The 22136-nt window shown below is 36.9% G+C and overlaps 1 protein-coding gene across 1 annotated transcript in view; it reads right to left on the bottom strand.

Moving 5' to 3' along the window:
• Positions 1-13627: 13627 nt before the first annotated feature.
• The window catches only part of Gmnc (geminin coiled-coil domain containing), a 33627-nt gene continuing 25118 nt past the window's right edge, over positions 13628-22136 (bottom strand). The window contains exons 2-5 of the mRNA XM_048345839.1: positions 18850-19024; positions 16866-16954; positions 15795-15911; positions 13628-14236 (exon numbers count right to left, since the gene is read on the bottom strand). Coding sequence (XP_048201796.1) covers positions 13628-14236; positions 15795-15911; positions 16866-16954; positions 18850-19024 — 990 coding nt within the window. The remainder of the gene's footprint in view (positions 14237-15794; positions 15912-16865; positions 16955-18849; positions 19025-22136) is intronic.

The raw sequence follows: 22136 nt of genomic DNA, 5'->3' as shown, positions 1-22136 counted from the left end.
GCTTTGAGTGGTGATCCTCAGATCTCAGCCTCCGGAGTAGATAGGATTAAACACATGAGTCACTGGCACCCAGCTGTGCATGCATTTTCATTGTTTTCTTGGCATTCAGACAGTCAATTCTTTTGAACAGGCTGTACTCTAATTTTAACTTTTATGATCAACTCTGGTTTGGGTTATATTTGTTAGCTTCAGGGACACATCATAGATGTTGAGATAATGTGTAAGTTGCCATGGGACATTCTTCATGTGCATGTGGATAGGAAAGGAGTAGAGACTAGGGACTGCTACAATTCAAGTTCTCAAGCTGGTTTCAGGACCTTGGCCAGAGCATTGAGCTTCTAATGTTTTATATATTTTGTGTACCTTGGCTTTAGCAGAGTAGTTATTGCCTCCATAGACCAATAAATATATAGCTAAAAATGTGTCACAAAGGGCAATAATGCCAACTATAATAATTCTGTAAGTATCAACTAAAGGTTTCATACCATTCAAATTAAAAAGCATAAATTAAAAAAATAATCAATCCACAAGCCCTAGTTCTGAATAAATTATCTAAGGGCGTGAATCCCAAATCCATACCTCATATTATATGTAGACAGACTTTTCCTTAAGTTATTTGCTCTACAGCAAATTTATTATAAACTAAATTTCTCATCAATGAAAATATATCTGCAAAAAGTCTAATGTTCTGGATTATTTGTTAAAGCTCATAGGAAGCCAGTATTCTACATCTAGATGAGTAATACCAAGACTGAGTGTAATGGAGCTTATTCTAGCACTAAAATGAAAGAAAGGACCAGGCTCGGTGGCTCACATTTGTCATCCTAGCTACTCAGGAGGCTGAAATCTGAGGATCATGGCTCTACCCCAGCCTGGACACATACGTCTAGGGGGATCTTATCTCCCTAATTATCACTCAAAGGTCCCATGTAAACTGCGCTTCATGTGGTACAGTGCTAGCCTTGAATAAAAGAGCTCAGAAACAGTGCCCAGGCCCTGAATGTAAGCTCTAGTACTGGCACACATAAAGGAAGAAAATAGATGATGATACTCTAGTGTATATGTAATTATTTGTTTTTGTTGGCACTACAGAGGTTTGCACTGAAGGTCTTCTACTTGTTAGGCTGGTGCTCTACCACATGAGACATGCCTCCAGCTGTGTACTGTTCTTATATGAAAATGGTACATTATTATCACTACTGAGATTTGTAGCATACAATCTGACATATGACCATCTGACAATCTGAGCTCATGTAGCATGCAATCTGATCACATAACATAATTCTGTTATCTCTACAATTGGTTGATGTAGTCACTGTATCATAACACATATTTGCCATCACCACTGACAGTGTCTTTTCTCTTGTTGGTACAGGGGTTTTGAAGTCAGAGCTGCGCTCTGACATTGAAAATAATCTTAAAGAAAGACAATAAGAAAACTGCCACAATCCAAGGACAGAAAATTATTTTCTAGGTAAGGCTGTAGAACTCAATAGCAGAAAGGTATAAGAAAGCAGATGCTCAGATATATTTTATACTTTTCTAGTTTGGTTGAAGTCTTGGAGAGCAAGGGAGTATTACAAAGATCAAGGTACTTGGCATGAACACAAAGGACCTTAATATTTCCTGCCTTCTTTCTCTTTAAGATTCTGCAAGGAAATTGTGTTTCAGCCTACATCTTATACAGATAAATGAAGTCAGCTTCTTTCAACAATTGTGTCTCAGTTCTACATTTCATGCACATAAAATTTATACAAATATGCTCCCACATGGGATTTTAATCACTGCATATTATAAATAGTGGCTGCCTTTGGTTTTAATCAGTTGATCCTACATTATTGCATTTCCAATACTGGTTCATAAAATTACACTTTTCTTCTCCATATTTCTTGAAAATCTGCCTCTATATTCCTATGTTCACACTTTTCCAATATTTACTCATGTAGAAAATTATATTCAAATTTTAATGAAATTAAAGCTAGTGAATTAATTTATTACTATAATTAAGAGGTAGCAACACACAATTCAGCAGATAATAGAATGGATTTAAGCAAATAGTGATGTATATGACTTACTTCCAGTGGTTTGGCTATCATGAGTTTATCAAGAAATAAAATGGCTCTGGTGTCTGTTGCCTAAATATCTACTACATTCTTACAATCTTTATCTTTCTTCCATTGTATTTACTTGACAAGTCACTGATTTGGAAGAATACAAAGTCATCATATGTTCATTGGCATGACCACTAGTTATTTCCCTCGTTTATTATTCCCTTCCTTTATCCAACTGTTTCCCATCCCACTTTTTGTTGTTTATATCAGTTTGTATTTTTGTTTTGTCTATGTATACGTTTTGATTAGCTTCATCCAATTAAGACAGAGTTTGACTTTCCTTTATAATTTAATATATATTTTATAATTCGTTTTATTTTATATATAAAAGAAAATACAAAGCTCATAAACTAGATATAAACAATATAGTTTTGAAAAGGCCTTTATTAGAATCATGAATACTTATCAAATATTTTTTGCATGAAAAAAGTCTTGATTTTTCAGGAGTCAGTGGCTCATGTCTGTAATCCTAGCTACTCATGAGGCTGATATCTGAGGAGTGCTGTTCAAAGCCAACCCAGGCAAGTAAATTTGTGAGGCTCTTATCTCCATTTAACTACCCAAAACAAAACAACACAAAAAGCCAAAATGGAGTTGTGGCTCAAAGTGATGGAGCCCTACCCTTGAGCACAAAAGCTCAGGAACAGCACCAAGGCCCTGGATTCCTGATTTCGAGCCCCAACATTAACATTAAAACAAAACAAAACACCTTATGGAAAACTGAAATTGAATCTCCTGTCAAGAAATATCTTCATGTGGGTTGGCTGGAGGCTCAGTGGTAGAGTACCAACCTAAAAAGCACAAGGTACTGTGTTCAAATCCCAGTATCACCAATAAAAGAAAAAATCTCCATAAGTCAATGAAAACAACTAAAAAAAAATCCTCAGTACTAACATATGTAAAATATCACACTTAACAAAAAAAATTGCTCTTAATACCTTACAATTTTCTTAGAAATGGTGTTGATTCATTTGTTTACTTTTTGCATCTAAAATATATGGTGCATTCCCATTTGTAAGCTATTTCATAAAATATAATCCATGTCAATGTGAGCAGGCAATGCATTCACAATAAAAAATTAGTGAAGATTATTTACAAAATGAATCACTCATCTCAAAATTCAATATGTTTATCCATTTATAGAGTCAGCTAGAATTTAGAGTCCCTAGGAATTTTAATAAAAAAATAAAATAAAATGTTCATTCTATTGATGGTAGTAATTTGTTAGGTTGAATTTCTAAATAAGCATCTTGACATTTCTGGTTTGACCAGAATTTTTTGAGTTATATTTCAACAGACAAGATTCACAAGGAAAACAAAATTACAAGTGATTTAATAGTATCTGCTAGACTTTGTACCATGAAGCAACAAAATTGGCAAGGATAAAATTCTAAAGATTGCCTTTCTAGTCATTCCAAACCAGGGTCTGTTGAGGGGTTTGATGGGAGCTTCTCTAGTCACTGTGAGTCCAACATGGAATAAGTGTAGCTTGTGTAGATAAAATACTGAAAAGTATAAGTTCTGGGAATGTTTTCTTATACTATCTATGTCCATATTTGTACCAGTGTACATAGCCTACACAAAACAACTGTAGTACCAAGATATGAACAAGGAAAATATGTATACAAAAAGTACAAGAATATTCATAGTTTTATATATAATAAGGAAAATTGAAAATAACATTCATATTTGGGAAGTCATTAGTTTGAATTGTTATAGTCCTACCCCATACACATAGGAAAACAAATTATGAACCAACTGAAAATCATACTGTAGAATATTTCTTTTTGTGTGACAGTCCTGGGCTTGAACTCAAGGGCTGAGCATTTTCTCAAAACTAGTGCTCTACTACTTTAGTCACAGCTCCACTCCTATCTTTTTAAGAAATAGTTTAATGGAGATAAGTGTCTCATGAACTTTTCTGTCCAGGCTGGCTTCAAACCATGATCTTGAGATCTCAGCCTCCTGAGTAGCTAGGATTACAGGTGTCAGCCACAAGTGCCCAGCTAGAGCAAAATTATTCATATATATATATATATATAATATATTACATTGTATATTATATATAGTATGATCTATATATATGTATTTCATATATAGGCTTTATATATTTATTTTGTCATTTATGACTTAGCAAAAAACCTGATTATTGGTGAAGAAAGATGTATCATAACTCAAATTTATTTTTGTACATTTTGATTACTAACTATAAATTTGTTCCACTTCATCTCATAAAACTCTCTCTACTTTTTCTGTTCTACTTGTTTTTCATTTTTTACAATCACTTGTGAATGTTATTTTTGAGACATCCCAACTAATTAGAATGTAAATTAGTTGGATTGAACTGACTTTATTTTTCCCTTGGCTGATTTCAACTTTGCTGTGATGAATTACCTTTTCCATTTTGAAGTCAATATCATAAATATTAGGTCAATTCTGTCCATGAATCTAAGTAGGTGAGCATTAAATTTTACTAAATCACTTGAATAATCTGGTATATTTATAATCAGTCCTTCTCCCCCAGTGGGTTAATTTACATTTCAAGGCTTTTTGGAATAATCAGATGATTCAATCTTGACACACTCCTTCAGCCTTTCTGTTTCTCCAGTCATAGGGCATGAACTCAGGTCCTGGGCACTGTCCCTAAGCTGTTTTGCTCTACCACTTCCAATGCTGGTTAATTGGAGATCAGAAACTCATGGACTTTCCTGCCAGGACTGGCTTTAAATTGTGATCCTCAGATCTCAGCCCCCTGAGTAGTTAGGATTACAGGCCTGAGTGACCTGTACCTGGCAGCCTTGTTTATTTGTATTGGCACTGGGGCTTGACCTCAGAGCACTGCATTCTCACTTGGCTTGCCATTCAAGGTTGGTATTCTACTACTTAAGCCACATGTCCAATTGTAGCTTTTTATTGGTTATTTGGAGATAGGAGTCTCATGGAGTTTTTTGCCCAGGCAGAAATGATTTGTCTCCTGAGTAGGTAGGATTATAGGCATGAACCACCAGCATCTAGCTGGCTTATCTTTTAACTGAGTACCTTCTACCTTTGGTTAAAATATCAGAGGATTACATCTTTGTTTCAATTTTCCTTTTAGTTTAGCACTTGCCACTCTAAAAAGTAAAGATGTGAATTATCTGATAATTCCCCTTGTGGGATACATTTATGACATCTTCCTTAGGCCATGAAGAACGTCCACAGGCTTTGGCTTGATCAAATCATTTCCTGGACTTCTGATTTCAACTGTGGGTTATCTATGCTGCAGTCTCTTTTTGCTCATACCCTTTCCCTGGGTCATGAGTGGAGTAAGGTAAGGCAAAGAAATCTCAAATGCTAACAATTTCTATCACATTTTCTCAACATATGGAATCCTTTCATTATGAGTAATATTGGTCAACCAGATGATTCTACTTTGTTGCCTGAAATCCAGGCCAGGCTGCTGCAGACCTTCTTTGAAGAAAATCTCTCAATTCTTTTTTCTTGCTGTCAGTTCTAATCCTCATAGCATTTCTCCTTTTTGAATGGGAAGGAGATTATGGTACCTTTCTTTCCTTGTGTATTTTTAAGGGATGGTGACTACCACCATACCTTCCTCTAATTCTCACTTTATACATACAATGTGTGTACAATTTTCAAAGAAGCACTAAGGAAGAATGCTGATAAAACAACTTAACCTGGAAACACTCCATAATGTTGAATTAGTCAAAAGCATTTCAGAACATATCTAAAAAGAAATCTATACAAACTTGACAGATTTCCCAATTACTAGTATAAATATATATGAAAGGCATGGCTACATTTGAAGTAAATAAATGGTAGATGTATGTTATTTTTTCACTTTTGTAATCAATACAGATTACCTTTTTTCTAGTATTAACAGAACATTCATGGAAAGCTGTGTATTGTGTGTTATTGTGCAGACATTTCTATTGAATAGCATTATTGGATACATTATTTTATGAAAGCTTCTTTAATGCTCTTGGCTGGTTACCGTTCCTTACATAAAGTTCTATACTTTCCCAGAGTATATTTTCATCTTCTTTAGCATATACTCCCACCTGTACTTACTGTTATTCTAACTTTATATCCAGTGAATGTCTCTCATATACTGCTCAATGCATCATTTACTGTTTTTCCTTCATTCAACAACCCTACATCCACATCACGTTTTAAATACAATAGGAAGAAAGTGAGCACTTTTTGAATTGAATGAATCGAAATAAGTACAGTGGATTTATTCATTTTTATGAATTTTTTATTCGTGTGGTTTGTGAAATGTGACTTTCTTTTCACTTGAAAATTCTAGTTGAAGCAGGTTTTCTTTACTCTGTGTAGAAGTTAAGGCTAAATAACAGGATCTTAACATATGCTTGGGCTTTAAATTTTCTATGATTATCTCACAATATTGTAAGTTGTGTAAGGCAAACATTCTTATCACCATTTCACAGGCCTATACACTAGACTGAGCCAGATCAAATTAATTTTGACTTGTTGCAGAAGTGCCAGTGAAGAAGCACACTTGTTCTGACTGCAGACTTTTTCCATCCATTTCACAGGAAAGGGGAGTACAAATCCATATTCTGGTCTAACAGACCAGACACTAATAATTGCTGCAGATTCTAAACTATCTTTGAGAAACACAGGTCCAAGGTCATTGAAAGGACTTATTTCCATGCATCGGAAAGCTTGTTTAGATCTCAGGTCCCTTCAAATTCTATTGTGGATAACAGGAAGACTCACACACACACAAAAGAACTGGTCCATCTATCCTTTCAAAAGAAACAGCATATGAATTAAAAACAATGTGTAAATTTGAGAGAAGACAGTGGGAGAAGTCATGGTACATAAAGGCGCAGGAAGAAAAGGCTGTCTGTGGCAATATGGTGCTCTAACTCCCAATGAAGGTTGTGATACCCAGGGTGCAGGCACAGCTCCCCTGAGAGGCAGGACCATGGAGGAGTCTGCAGATGCCACTTTCAGGTTTCAGCCCGAGTGCCTCTCCTGGGAGGCTGAGATGGAAGAGGACAACTGGCTCCTGTGAGGTGACAAATCCCCAGAGATCCAAATAATAGAGGGCGTCATTTTGGGTTTATGCTTGATTGTAAGGAGGGATCCTGCGTTCTCGTGACACACTCATTAAAAGGCTTCTCTTTCTCCAGGCCTCAGTGCAAAAGGAAGGTCCTGGGGGAACACTCCCTTTAGAAAGCTCCTGGAGTGGCTGGGCATCATCCCAAAGGGATAGGCACATCAGGACTCTCTCAAATGAGAAATTACCATGAAATGCCCTTTCTGTGCCTGATTATTCCAAATTACCAACCTGGCATTGAAATCAAGGGAGAAAATATGCTATGCCCTTGAAAAGAAACTTTTAGCCCCTGATTTCCTAAGAGGAGGTAGAGAATGCTCCCAGGGTGTTAGAGTGGATGGGCTGAGCATTATCACTGCGCATGCTCACGATTTTACTTTCTTGGGAGATAAACCTAAAGGGACTGACAGAACCCGAAGTCATGTAAATACCTGGGCAAGTCTAAAAATGATTTTCAGTATGAAGAGATAAAGAAAGATACCTTCATTACAATTGTTTCTCATGGAACCATACTGCTACCTTAGAAGGACAGAGGGGGTGACATTGATTTAGATGCATTTCACTCACAAATTGACATTCGACTTAAAAACTCTTTTGGACAACCACTTAAAATATATTTTAAAGAATACTGCCACTTTAAGCCTTATTAGCAAAAGTAACTGGGAGTGAAAACTTTTTCCCTTTTAATATGTTTGGTTTTTTGGTTAAAGTAGCACATGGATATTTCTCAAGGTGATGTTTTCTTTTTGCCACTTTGCCACTCTATACTCCTCAAACCCCAAAACGGGTTTCATTTTAGATGTAGCTCTTCCTCAAAATGCTGGAGGATGGATTTGGCCTTGTAATGGAGCTCTAGAATACACCTTGGTTGAAGATTCTTCCTTTTTTATTCTCAGAGTTTCTATAGCTGAGTCTTTAAAAGTCATTAGAATAAATATAAATCACTGTGCAAAAAAAAGTGGTCATTTGGACGGGAATGTGGCTTAGTGGTAGAGTGCTTGCCTAGCATGCATGAAGCTCTGGGTTTGATTCCTCAGTACCACATAAACAAAAAAAGCTGGAAGTGGCACTTTGGCTCAAGTAGTAGAGTGCTAGCCTGTAGCTAAAAGAAGTCAGGGACAGCGCTCAGGCCCTGAATTCAAGCTCCAGGACTGGCAAGAAAAAGAAAAAGAAATAGGTGGCCATTCTATGTTGAATGAATCCTATAGACACAGCATTTGGGTCCGTCTTCTCATCTTGCAATGAAACTAAAAATACATATGTCATTCAAATAAGATGTTTTAATTCTAATGCAGGTTTCTAGGCATTTGTAAAAAGATACTATGTAGAGATTTAATGAAATGATTCTAAGGTTTTCTCCTTTTTTTATTCCTTATTTTAAAACAATGAGCATCAGTAATAAAGATAGTCTATCTACTCCCTGGGTATATGCTGAGAGTGAATAAAGTATGAATGGAAGATGACTTCTCTTCTGAAATAGAGGAGAAGATGGTGGGAAACAGCCGAGAGATTTCACGTAAATTATATTCAAGTTCGATTTTATTTAGAACAAGTTTTCTTTCTTTTTTATGAAAAGGAAATAATTTATCAACTATAACCATATTCAGAGACAATTTAGAATGAGTGAGGGTTACATGTAATTTTCTCCAAGAAAGAAGAAACATTAAATAACTCTGAAAAAGAATCTAGATAAAATCCAGTTAATCTGTGATTGTTAAAAGCAGAATCTGTATGTGGACAGGGCTATTATTGGCCTGTTTTGGAATCACAAGCTTTACTCTCTTGCTATTCATTATCCTCAGTGGATACATGATCTGAGCAGTAAGTGACTCCAGAGAAATCTTGCTCATAATTTTCATTTCAGACAATCCAGTCTGTTCACTATTCCCATAACTGAACATTCTGAAACATTTAACTAAAGCATTGCTCATGTGGGGAGCACTATAAATAGGAAATACAAGGAAAAACCAGGAAGTGTTTGATGAGATATAATTTTCTTTTTCTATCTTTGTTTTTGTAGTACTGATGTTTGAATTTGAGATCAGACACTTGTGCAAAGCCCATGGTCTACCATTTGACCCATGCACATGGGAATGTATTTATTTTTCATGCAAGGTCTCACATATATTTCTCCCAAATGATCTCAGAGTGTGATCCTCCTGTCTATGGTCTCCCAAGTAGTTGGTACCAAAGAAGCATACCACCATACCCAGTTTATTGATTAAGATGGAGTCTCACTAACTTTTTGCCTGGGTTGACCAAACCAATACTGTCAATCCCTGCCTGTCACATAGCTATGGTTACAAGTGTAGATTGCTATTCAAAGTCACTGCACTTATCTCATTTTGGCTTCTGACATGTCTTCGTGTGGTAAATGCCATCTTAGTCCGACTGAGGAATTCATGCCCAAGCATAGCTTTCCTGTAATCTCAGCTCAGATTCCTGGCAAAAGTTTTTGAACACACAGATCCAACCACTCTTGGAACCAAGACTTACTTGCTTCCTTGAGATGATTAAACATGTTTAAGCTATGCTCCTCTCACTTAAAAGCTAGGTTACTTTTATCATGCTATGGGGGAGGGGGGTGCACAGGCTGTATCTATTGAATATATTTAATTACTCTTCATATGACTAATTCACCCATTTGATGAAATGCATATTTTTATGACATAAAATTTAGCACTTATGGGTCAAGAAAGCCTCTTAATTCATTGCTGCATTCATTGAAATGTATTTTGAAATAAGAGCCAAAATAAAGATAAAATATTCTCTGTCATTAATTTATTAGTCATAAGTTCATTATGAAACCACCTCACATAATTACAAATATTTCAAATCACAAGGAAATCATATTGTTTAAAACATTAAGTATTAAATTATAGTTTACATTTGTAAAATTTCCAATATGAGAGTTAAAATTGAACATTTACGTTCTTATAAAAAACAGGTAGATAAAAATATAGAAATATAATTAAGCCATATATCTGTAGCTCACAAATCAAATCTATTTGGTTAAATTACAAATAAAAAAGGAAAGTGATGAACTTATTATTTCATTCTGAGCATTTTTTGGTAAAGTGAAACAAATATATAATTTTTATGTATACTTCACAGATGAGAGATTAATAGACTTAAAATATTTCCCCCAGATGCACAAGCTTTATACTTTTTACTGTATTTGTGATACGAAGGTCAGTTGATGAATCCATTCCTCACACTTTTTTAAAAAAATTCATTTTCTAATTCATGTTTGTTATTATCTTTAAGTAGTTTTTAAAGAGGTTTCATGTCAACATATCAGTGTGTGAGTATAATATATCTCAACCAATGTCATCCTCACCATCACTCTCCTACGTCTCTCCTCTGTTTCCTTGAATCTGGTAAAAGTGAGTAACCCTTTTCAGTAATTCACATAATTTATTTTTCCAATTTCTCAGTTGTAAGTAATCTGACACATTAATTATCTGTACAACTGAGGCTTTACAAATGCCCTTATTTTCCATAGAGTGAGACATGACTGACTTATTTTTAGATGACAGGCAGATATTTGAAAGGCTATCATATTTTACAAGTTGATACTGGATTCCAATCTGTGTGCAGGATTAGGTAAGCAAGCTCTGTACACATTAAGCACTTTACAGTTTAGGCCACCTAACATATGAGTGTGCCCTGAATGTGTTCTGGGAGTAGAAGGTACCATCAAACCCAGAATGTTAAACCTAACTGAACACAGCATAATGAAAGTGAACACACAAAGAGGTGCAAATAGATAGGATTGTGGTTCCAACCCAGAAGGAGAAAATTGATGAGAAGAAGTTGTTATGCAGAATATTTTTTAAAGTCTCTCACAATCACATAAGTATTTAGTTTTCATTTCTCTACTTTTACGTTCATAAAATATTAATTGTGGTTTTCTGAAAAGGCACAATAAAAAAGTTAAACCATATACTCAGGTGCAAGAAACTTCCAATTTCTCAAGCATCAACAGAACAATTATTTACTTATAATTCCAATGACTACCAAATGTTTGTATACATAATTACAAATATATGGGGTAATTTTTCCATACTATAATTCATAAAACAAGTTATTATAATGTACCAGACCAACCTGATATAATTTCAGCCAGGCTGAGATGTAGTTTCATTTAAAAGCTCTCAAAAGGGATGACATTTTATGTGGCATTGTTTTATCTATCAAATGCATTGTGCTAAACAGAGTATCTCCTTGTAATACTTAATACATAATAAGCATGGAAAGAGTACAAAATAACCATTTGTGCACTGATTCATTTCATTTAATAGCTTGAGGATTCAACTTTCAAACCTATTATAGTACTTATTCAATTCCTAGCATGGTGAAGTATAGAAAACTGTAGGAAAAAAAAATCAAATGTGTTATTCTAAAAAGAGCTACATTTTACTCACCAGTGGCACAGATATTACAATAAAAAGGGCACTTAAGGGGCTGGGAATATGGCCTAGTGGCAAGAGTACTTGACTCGTATACATTAAGCCCTGGGTTCGATTCCCCAGCACCACATATATAGAAAATAGCAGAAGTGGCGCTGTGGCTCAAGTGGCAGAATGCTAGCTAGCCTTGAGCAAAAAGAAACCAGGGACAGTGCTCAGGCCCTGACTCCAAGGCCCAGGACTGGCAAAAAAAAAACACACACACACACACACACACACACACACACACACACACACACACACACACACACACACGGGCACTTGAGTTTTATTTATATTTTCTTGAGAAAGCAGAATATTTTCTGTTTTCTCCTAGTCATGAATACTCCAAAGACTAATATTAGTTATCTTCATGGATTACAAGCCAAACAAAGTGTGATTTTTTTTGTCACATTTCTAAAATAAGACAAAGGTCAAGCCACAAATAAAAAAAAATAGGAACAAATGATGTATCTTTGTTACTGAAAATTCCAAAGAGCACTCATCTAAAACATATTGTATCTAGACACTTACTAAGAGGACAAGGAAAGGTGAAAAATTGAAATGGGGTTACACACGCTTAAAACATATGTGCTAATTTTCATGTATAGTTTATTGTAGAAACAGTGAGCATGGGAGATGACAAAGAAGAAAACTAACATGAAGACTACATGTTTTTACTTTAGGAAGAGAGAAATCTATGTTTAGATGCAAATTATACTAACAAACCATGTTGAGCTGAAAAATGTGCTAGGAAAAGAATATTGTGATCAGATCAATTGTTTCTCATACAGTTGTAAAAAATTGTATGTGGCATTTCACTTGATTAGAACTAGAGTGACCATATTTGGAGTGAAGCTGGTGGGATCCAGACCTCATTCATAGTATATTTTTGATTACCTAGCAAACATTTCTAGATTCTGCAGCTGGGAAAAAGACTTTACGCAAAGGAGATGGTGTTCTCTAGATTACAGCAGATGAACAGTTTTTGGAATCATGAGTATGGAGAAAATTGCTAAATTATTTGCATTTTTGTCACCACCTTCTATCACATGGCTTGGTACAAAGTAGATAGTATCTGGGTGAATATCTGGGGTGAATTCATTACTGCAAGATTGAATACACAAGTGAGGGCATGAATGTCTGAGGCAATGGTAGAGATAGCCTAGAATATACTTCCAGCAAGAAATTTGTCAGTCTCTGTGTAGTTTAAGATGATGACTTGTTCCGTTACCATAATTCTTCAGTAATGTTCTTGTTTCAAACATACTGTCTAAAGAAACAATGCCAGGTACCAATGGAAACATATACGCCATGGAACATTTTAAAGTGATGTTAATTCTGCTGAAGTGCTATGATTTATCAGTTATTGCATATGAGTTGGCCCAATTGTTTGAAGAGATACTTGGCTAAATTGTCTATTCTGAGAAACTTAGACCTTAGACCAGAGGTGCCAATAATGTTACTGCATCCATATTGTGTCTTTTTAAAGGATTTGAGCAGGTACCTGCTTCTGCTCCATCTTCAGCTATTGGAACATTTGGAAGCAGTAGCTGAAGAAATAATAATGTTGATTCTATAGGCAGGTTTGAAAAGTAAAGATAAACAGAAGATTTTTTAAAAGGAAGTAAGAAAAGAAGAAAAGCCACTTCTAAATGATTGGAAAAGTATCTGTAGATGGGGAAGAAACCCACACATGAGTGGAAAATACCTTTTCAAGTACAAGGCAGAGAGAAATGAACAGCAATTATTGCTTTGTAAACAAAACAAATTTAGTTGAAAGAACAGCAGACATCTCTCCTGCGGGTTCCTGGAAGCCAATCCTTGCCGATTGACATCTGTCATTGGGAGGAACCTTTAAAGTGGCAGAGGACAGCCAGGACAAAAGCGTCCGTGTTTCACATAGTCTGTTCAAGTGCAAAGAGAAGTCTTGTGTAAACAAGAGTTCCTGGCAGTGCTTTGTGTTGGAAGAGGGGTCCCTAGGGCTGTTTAGGGACCCAGGTAAATCTCCAGCCTCCTTCCTCGTCTCGACGCACGAAGGCTTGTCCCTGGTGGAAGGAATGAGTTTTCACATTGCTGTGGGGGCTCAGGGATGTGGAGAAGGCCATCTCTGTCTTGTTGGGTGACACATCAGCAGAGTGGTATGGAACAGACTGAAGTCCCATGGGAGGATGTGGAAGTTGAGAGAAGTAGTGAAAATCTTCCCCTTGGTTGGCAGTGTCATGCAAGTGAGGGGCTCTTTCACTCGCATACTCCAAGGGGGGCTGTTCCTCCCTGGGGACATCCTCTGCAAACTGGGAGTATGTACTGGGGACTCCTCTGGGATGAGAGGCGGAGTGGGCACTGTAGTTAGCTGATTCGGTGTCATCGATGGTGTCGAGGTCTTTCAAGCCAAGTGTCTGAAGAACCCAAGGGTCCACTTTGAGCCCAGGCTCTTCTTCGCAGTGAGCAAACTCGCGAGAAAGGTTCCGCTTTGCACTTTTAGGATGGGGGCTCTCAGCAGAAGAGCACCGCTGCTCTTTGGTTTTTCTTTTGCCCTTTCTGAATTTTCCATAGACTTTGGAGAACTCATCAAATGACAGTAATTTCTGGAGAAGTAATGTTTGAAAATGACACTTGCTTTAAATATTTCTAGTTATCCTAATTCCTTAGGGGGAAAATTGGTTAAATGTCTATTTTAAATACAAAATTAAAACGGAAAGGATTCATCTGGGGTTGTAGGTTTAAATTCATGCTAAAAAGTTCTTTGCGTGGAATTTTAATTCGTATTTTTACCTCTATTGGAAAGTTGAAAGAACAAATGTTATCTTTAAGGTTTCCTCTCAAAGAAGTAATAATTAGCAGGATGGTGAGAATAATAGCAAGGATAACATATTAAACTCTCATTTATAAGTAAATAAATTGCCATTGATTATAACTTGCAACCAATTATATGCATTTTCTCATTGGATAGAGAAGCTATTAAAATCTGTTTGGGAGGGAACTGAAGTACAGACATACTTGAACATTTCTGAGAATGGCTTAGCCTAGATTTCAACCTACATCATGTGAATGTGGACAGTGCCTCTGTTTTCAACACTAGCTCACTCTATTTCATTAAAGCACTTCCAAGCATTTCCATAAGAAATATGATCATATTATTTCAAACCTTGGAAAACTGAGACCAAGAGAGTTAAACTGCCTAATTAGTGTCAATAATTTCATGGTGTATTTTGGGTGGAGGAAGCTCAAGGAAAGAATAATAGTTAGCAAGATGTGATCCTTCTTCATGGAAACTAACTTAAAGGTGAAGGAGTCCAAGCCAGTGTCTTCTCGGAAATGCTACATTCCGTAAAAGCAATAGAATGCCTCATCAGTTTAACTAAAACAATACCAAATAATGCAGCTTGTCTAGATATAAGGTAAAAAAGTGACAGAGGTCATAATAACATGGAAAATATACACTAAAATATGCAAAACCAGAGAAACAAGAAAAAGAAGCTGTGAATAAGGTGTTTGCCCCTGAGTTTAAAGTCACTCATTTAAAAATATAGGAAAAATGGAAACAACAGATAATGTAAATGAATAATTACATACAATTGCCAATCACATTTACAGCTCATCTATTTTCAACTAAAGATAACATATGATGGAATATTACTAAACTATAAAGGAAATTGAGTTAGGTCATTTACAGGAAATTTAACCCCCTTTAAATTTTTCTTAAGTGAGATAAGCCAAACTCAAAAGCCATATTTGTATGGTCTTGACCATTTGTGGAATAGAAGTGCTAATATGTACAACAATATTTATAGTAATAACAATAATGATTATTGGATATGAATGTTTAAAGGGAACTGTGGAGGTGATATCAATGGGAGGAGGCAGGAAAAGAAAGAATGCTAACTCTTCTTTGGATTAATCTATCTTAATCAACCTCTTTTAAATGTCTGGTCAAACTGGAAATCTAGATATGTCCAAGAAATGATTTGAGAAATTTTGTTGTTGTTGTTGAAGATATTACTTCATTAAGAAATATATTTATTCCTCCTGTTAACCCACATGAAGACATTGTTTAATATGCTTCTGTCTTTAGTTAAGTTTTCCATGAATGGCCTCTTTTCTCAAATCACTGCACTTACTTTAGAAAAAAAGATAATTACATACCTTAGCCTTTTCTTCCAGACACTTTACCAGAGTAGAACTCAGGTATTGTTTGAGGTGATTATTCTCTTCGTGTAGCCGTGCAAGTTCTTCTTCCTTCTGTACCAATGTGTCTTGGAGCTGCAAAGGCAGACAATGGGGAAGGCGTTCCATGGTATTGACTCTGTAACCTTATAGCAATGCCACTGTTCCTTGGCCTCCTTAAACTTGATTCTTCTCCTGTTTGTTTTATGAACACAATTTCAAGGAGTCCTTATCCTCAGAAACCTACATTAGTCTACAACCTCCTACTACTTGATTGTTCAGTTTTATGCTCTAAGGTTTTTATTCATGACAAAGTATTTGAAGAGATTATATGATTTATAAAATTGTAACCACAGAGTGTCAGGTAGGTATGAAGGAAAATGAGCTGCATGCAATTGTTTAAATATAGAAAAAGATATTTAGAAAAGGTTCGGTTAAAATCATTTCTTGTACTTCTCTAAAGGAAAAAAAAATAAAACAATGCATGTTCGGTTTCTTCCAGTCTCAGATTTATTTCCTTGTATGCCAATTACATTAAATTATTCTTGAGGAACAGCAATTAACAAAATACTAAAAAAAAAAAAAGCCATCATTGGCAAAACACTTATACTTATCTCTTTCTTCCAGTATCAAACTATGACTGTTGTTTTAAAATACTGTAATATTCAAGAAATCATTGATCTTTCCAACAGTCCACTGATATAATGTATAAATATTCTGATTTCACAGATGTGGTTCTCATCTGTAATCCTAGCTATACAGGAAGCTGAGAACTGAGGATAGGGGGACAAAGCCAGCCCTGGCAGGAAAGTCCATGAGACTCTTGTCTCCAATAAGATTACTCACTCCCCCAAAAGCCAAAGTAGAGCTGTATGTAGCACAAGTGGTAGAGCACTAGCCATGAGGAAAAGAAGCTGAGGGACAGCGTCCAGGCCATGACTTCAAGCCCCAGGACTGGCACCACAAAAACAGAGGAGGAGTTAGAAGGATCAACCTGATAATAAGGAAAGGTGTCTATGTAGGATACATGTTTTGAGTTCCTACACATACTTGCTTGTTTTTGTAGAGCTGGGAGGAGAGTTGAGCCTCTTCCCAGGAGCAAGAGTCCAAAACAGGAAAATTTGAGTCACAAGATGATTCTGTGTAAAAACACAAATTAATAACAGAGAGAACATACTTGTCATATGTGTGCAATAGAGATGTCAATTGGTTTCTAAAATTCAGTAGGCTCAGTGATACTCCTAAAAATACCTTTGCTTTCTCATAGTAAAATAAAATATTTGAAGCTTTCAGAAGGGAAAGGCCAGCTGGGATAGACAAATACTTATACAATATAGACCAAACTGGCTAAAATTTGCACCCTTTAGAAACTTAATGAGCATGTGCTTCTGTAATGTGTGGAGTCTGCAGATTGAATTAAGAAAGGCCTCATCTACATTACAAATTCATTCACATGTTTATGGGTCCTTTGTCTCCACTAGGAATAACACTGCAATTTCTCTTTGTCTAATTTTTCTTTTCCTCTAGTAACTTAGCATTTGATGATGCAATGTTCCTTCCAAAATTGAATCTTGTTCGTAATGCTACCATTTGCCTAGCTGCCTGCTACATTGAAAGTATGGTATTTGCTAGAATTCTGTGTGGTCGCACTTTTGAATATTAAATTTCATTTATTTATTCATTCATGTATTCATTATTCTTTTAATTCATGTCATAGTAGGAGTTGAACCAAGGGCTTGCCACTTACTAGACAGTAGATATGGAGCACTGAACCAAGTTCTCAACTCCCATTAAAATTATCAAAATTATTCACATCTTCTTTGAAAATCATGATAGAAATAAATGATCCCACGACCTGTTATACATGTTTGCATTGGTGTTTCTTAGGCTTTCTCAAAGATTTTTTTTCCATAATTGACAGTCAATGATATCTATCAATCAGAATTGTGTATGCTGAATTAGCTTACTTTTATTATCCCCTATATAATACCATTCTGATCTATCTCTTGCTCTAATTAAATTCCTGTTTTGTTTTGTTTTTTCTTTTTCTCAGTCTTGGGGCTTGAACTCTGGCCTGGGCGCTGTCCCTGAGCTCTTCAGCTCAAGGCTAGTAGCACTCTATTACTTGAGTCACAGCACCACTTCCTAAATTCCTGTTATTGAAGTATATTTTTTATTCCAGTGGATTGGTGTGTAAACACATAAGACTAAATTGTGACTAAACAATGTGTTTGAATTATTAGGCATTATTTTTACCTTTGCTTATAATGAAAAGCTACAATGCTCCCATGATACATGTTTCCATATTTCTGAGGATTTTTTTTGTGTGTCTTTTTTATAACCCCTCACACATACACAGATACAGATAAACACATAATCTTATGGTGGAATCAATATTACAGATATTTAGTTTTTATGTGCCTGAGAGCTTTTATAGAATTTAAATGTAATTATAGATGTTCCTATAATATGTGTAATAGTTGTTCAGAAAGCTCCAGATTAAAATTAATGCTATTTGTAATTATCCATCAATGTTGTACTTCCACCCACAATAGACAATGTGTGTGCATGCGTGCATGTGCGTGTATGTGTGTCATGTAAGAATAGGAGGGAATTATTTCTATTAATAGGCACTGATTAAGTTATTCATTCTTGCTTTTCTCTCATACCCAGAAAAATCTCCTGAATTCCAGAATAAATGTCCCAATTGGTATCCTAACTCCTAAGACTCCTGTGAAAGTGTTGCTTATAAAAGTTTGACCCAGACCCAAACTCTGTCAGTGAGTTGAGAGTCTCTTGGAACTGGAAATGTAGGGAGTAAAACATTGTCTAACATGTGAGAAAAAAACTCCATTTTCATGATTTGGCAAATCAAGTCAAGTAGCAACTTCTAAATCTGTAAACTCCAACCTTTGGCCTTACTTAAATTTTCTGTAACACTCCACTTTCTGTAGTCCCAAGCCATGATGCTTTGCAGTCATGGGGCTGGGAAATGGCTCCAGGTTTATCAGTAAGGCAGAAGAACAGAACTTACCGGGTGCCTGTGGTGCTTGTTGGGGCTCACTGTTGTCCAGGAGACCAGCAGCCCAGAAAGAGACCCAAGTCTCCGTGGAAACATCAACACTAGAGTCTGACGTTGTAGTGGAATAGGGGCAATTATAGTTCTGGCCTCCTGCGAAATACTGGTCTTGGCAAGGCAGAATGGTGTTCTGTGAAATCCAGGATGACAAGTGGGGGGGGGGGGTGGCAGGAGATAGGGTGTTGGAGATTTGAGGAGGAAAAAAATGGGACAAACATAAAGAAAATATAGCAGTGACAAACAAACAATAAAGAGGTTAAGTATAAATTCAGATTAATTTTAAGTGGTTTAATTATAACTACCAAAACAGTCTTTTGAGAAAAATGCAGGTAAGTATTGAGTGGACAAAATTTGTAAATACCCAGGGTATTCTCCATTGTGATGCTTAGTTCTCTTAAAGTTACTCAAGGAGTAAATGAAAGTAATTGGACTAATGACTGAAGATACACACAATATATTGCTTTCTCCAGAGACTATGTCAAAGGAGTTTCTGCTAACCTAGGAAATACCAGTGGATAAACAATGAAATATACAGAATATGTCATCATATAAATTAAAGTCCATATTTTCACTTCTGATTCATAGATTTGCTTGAGTCTTTGTTTAATGATTGATATGGATATGTGTGTACACATATACATATACATATGCACATGTGTGTTTGTGTGTGTATGTGTGTGTGTGTGTGTGTGTATCCCAGATGTAGTTAAGTCAATTTTCCTTCCAAGTCTAGTTACTGGTACCCTAATACCACCCCAAACAAACACCTAATAAGAGCCTCAAGAAACAAGTGATACAAAGACAATGAGGTATAGTTTCCTTCATCACTTGGGCTCCCTGCACTCCCAAAGTTATCTTGCCAGCCACTAACTTTCTGGCAGATATCCTACACAATGTTCTGATTCAATGAACACTCTCCTGTCTCCTTGCCCCAATCTTCTCAAACACACAGTCTTCCCAAATCTCCAGACAGGGGCAGGTATGTAGCCTTCCTGAGTTAATTTGTACAACAAATGATGTGTCAATGTTTAATCAGGTCAAAGCAATTCATTTCAACAGAACTCAGATTTGGATCAACTCTTTTTCTGACCTGTATGGTCTTTTGTTGACTTGAGGAGTTCTTTGGAAATAAGACAACAACAACAACAAACCACAAACAGTAGACATATAAGAAGAAAACCATCAATTCAATAAAATTACACTTTGTTCCTGCTTCCAAATGAGTTAAATTTTGAAAAAGTCTGGCCTGAAGCAAGTGCAGGTTGGGCAGTGCTGACCTAGGAAGTCCAGCCAACAGTTTATCTAGTGCTATTCTGTTTTACTCTGAAAGCCTGTTTGCTGACTCCTTCCTGGAGGCTATTATTGGAATCAGAGCTAAAGGATTATGCAAGTGCCACCTGAGAGGAAAACAAACCCAAGTCTCTTAGAGCAGTCCACTTGTGTTTGCAAATATGTGCATAATCTAGAGGAAGGGTGGTGTGAACCTTGAGCGCAGCAGGTGAAGATACAAATTTTGGAAGAAAGCTATAGGACCAGAAGTAACAGAGAAAAGAGGAGGAAAAGGAGAGTAGGAAGGGGAGAGAGGAAGAGAAGAGGGTAAAGGGGTAGCTGAGAGGACTTGTTTTTAATTGGTAAGTTAGCCAGGAAATCTTGCTGCTGAGGTGAAACTTGTAAAAGCAAAGTTCCTTAGGCTTCAAACTCCTCCCTCCCCGCTTTGCCGGCAGACTGGCTAATGCCTGCCCCCTTTCACTTACCATCTTGCAGTGGAGGAAATCGCTGCAGGCACTAAACCGGCACTGAACTTTTTCTTAAAGCCAGTGGGAGCTTTTACATGGGATAGAAGGCAGGGGCTAGGAGAAATAAGCTCTAATCCAGGAGATCCCCTGGTGACCGGTGACGCTCAGGACTCCCGGCCAGCGCTCTGATGTGGTGCAAGGCTGTCCAACAGGTGAAGCGCTGAGAATCTACCCAGCCTCAGCCTTTAAAGGTTCTTGCGTCCATCGCATCTGCACCTGAGATGCGCGGAAGAGCCCTGGGCTGGGACTGGGGGTGGGGAGGGACGGTTAGGCAGTATCCGAGACTCACTCTCGGGGCACTGAGTGTGCCTGGCCGCTTTGAAACCCGCGCGTGTGCCGGTCAACTCGCACCTGGGGCTGGGCGTGGCCAGTGATGGGCAGGAGGCCAAGTAGCCTGGCATTGGACCTTGAGGTTCAAGCCAGCGCACAAAAGCAGGCGAGACGGGGAGGGGCCAGTCGGGGCAGGACCGGGCTGGGCAGGCAGATGAGCTCAGGTACCAGGGCATCTTACCTAGGAAAAGCCAAACCCCTATTTCAGGATCTTACCTAGGAAAAGCCAAACCCCTATTTCAGGGACGTGGGCTGCCCCTGAGGAAGCCCATCCAAGCTACCCCACAGTTAGTATTTTCTTGCAACAGATAACAAATTAATATCAACTTGTTGCATAAGGTTTTAAAAAGATACACCCCCAAAAAATTTTAGAAATGAATATTAAGTGTGAAGGTGACATTGTATCAAGAGTATAATGTAAGCTGCATGTGAAAGAGACTTTTCCCCCAGCTATCTTCAAAATGCCTGGGTAGGACAAATTATAACACCGAAAAATAAGTATTCAATAAAGATTTGTGGAAAGAGGAGTTGAGTTATGTATTCAGGAACTGAAAGTGAGTTTCTCTTTGTTAGATCTCTTCACAAATATTATTATGAAAATTGAGTTCTTTTCATTAAAAGTGATGTATGTTAATCCCAGAGCAGGGGGCTCATTCCTAGCTACTCAGAAAGCTTAGATCTGAGGAACATGATTCAAAGCAAGCCTAGGCAGTGAAACCATACAGACTTTTATATCCAAATAACCAGAAAAAAGCAAGAAGTGGAGGCGTGGCTCAAATGGTAATTACTATCCTTGAGTGGAAAAGCTAAGGTAAAGCCAGAAGCAAGTCCCAGTATCAACACACACACACACACACACACACACACACACACACACACACACACACACAGTATAAACTAATATTCCTGAAAGTTTGTAACTACTCCATCATTTCTCTACTATTTTATTTACACAGTGTTTTCTATCAGGCCTTATCAGAGTAGAAACAGGTGAAATGCCATCTTTAAATGTTTCATCTACCACTACCCACTTAACAGTTCAGCTTAACACAGAAAGCAGATAGAACAGCCAGAAGATGAAGGAAACACTCCCACTGTCTCTGTTTTACTGGCATG

This window comes from Perognathus longimembris, chromosome 5, assembly GCF_023159225.1.
Source record: "Perognathus longimembris pacificus isolate PPM17 chromosome 5, ASM2315922v1, whole genome shotgun sequence".
Classification (NCBI taxonomy): domain Eukaryota; kingdom Metazoa; phylum Chordata; class Mammalia; order Rodentia; family Heteromyidae; genus Perognathus; species Perognathus longimembris.
The sequence above is the reverse complement of the archived record's forward strand: the minus strand, read 5'-3'. Positions and strand labels throughout refer to the sequence as shown.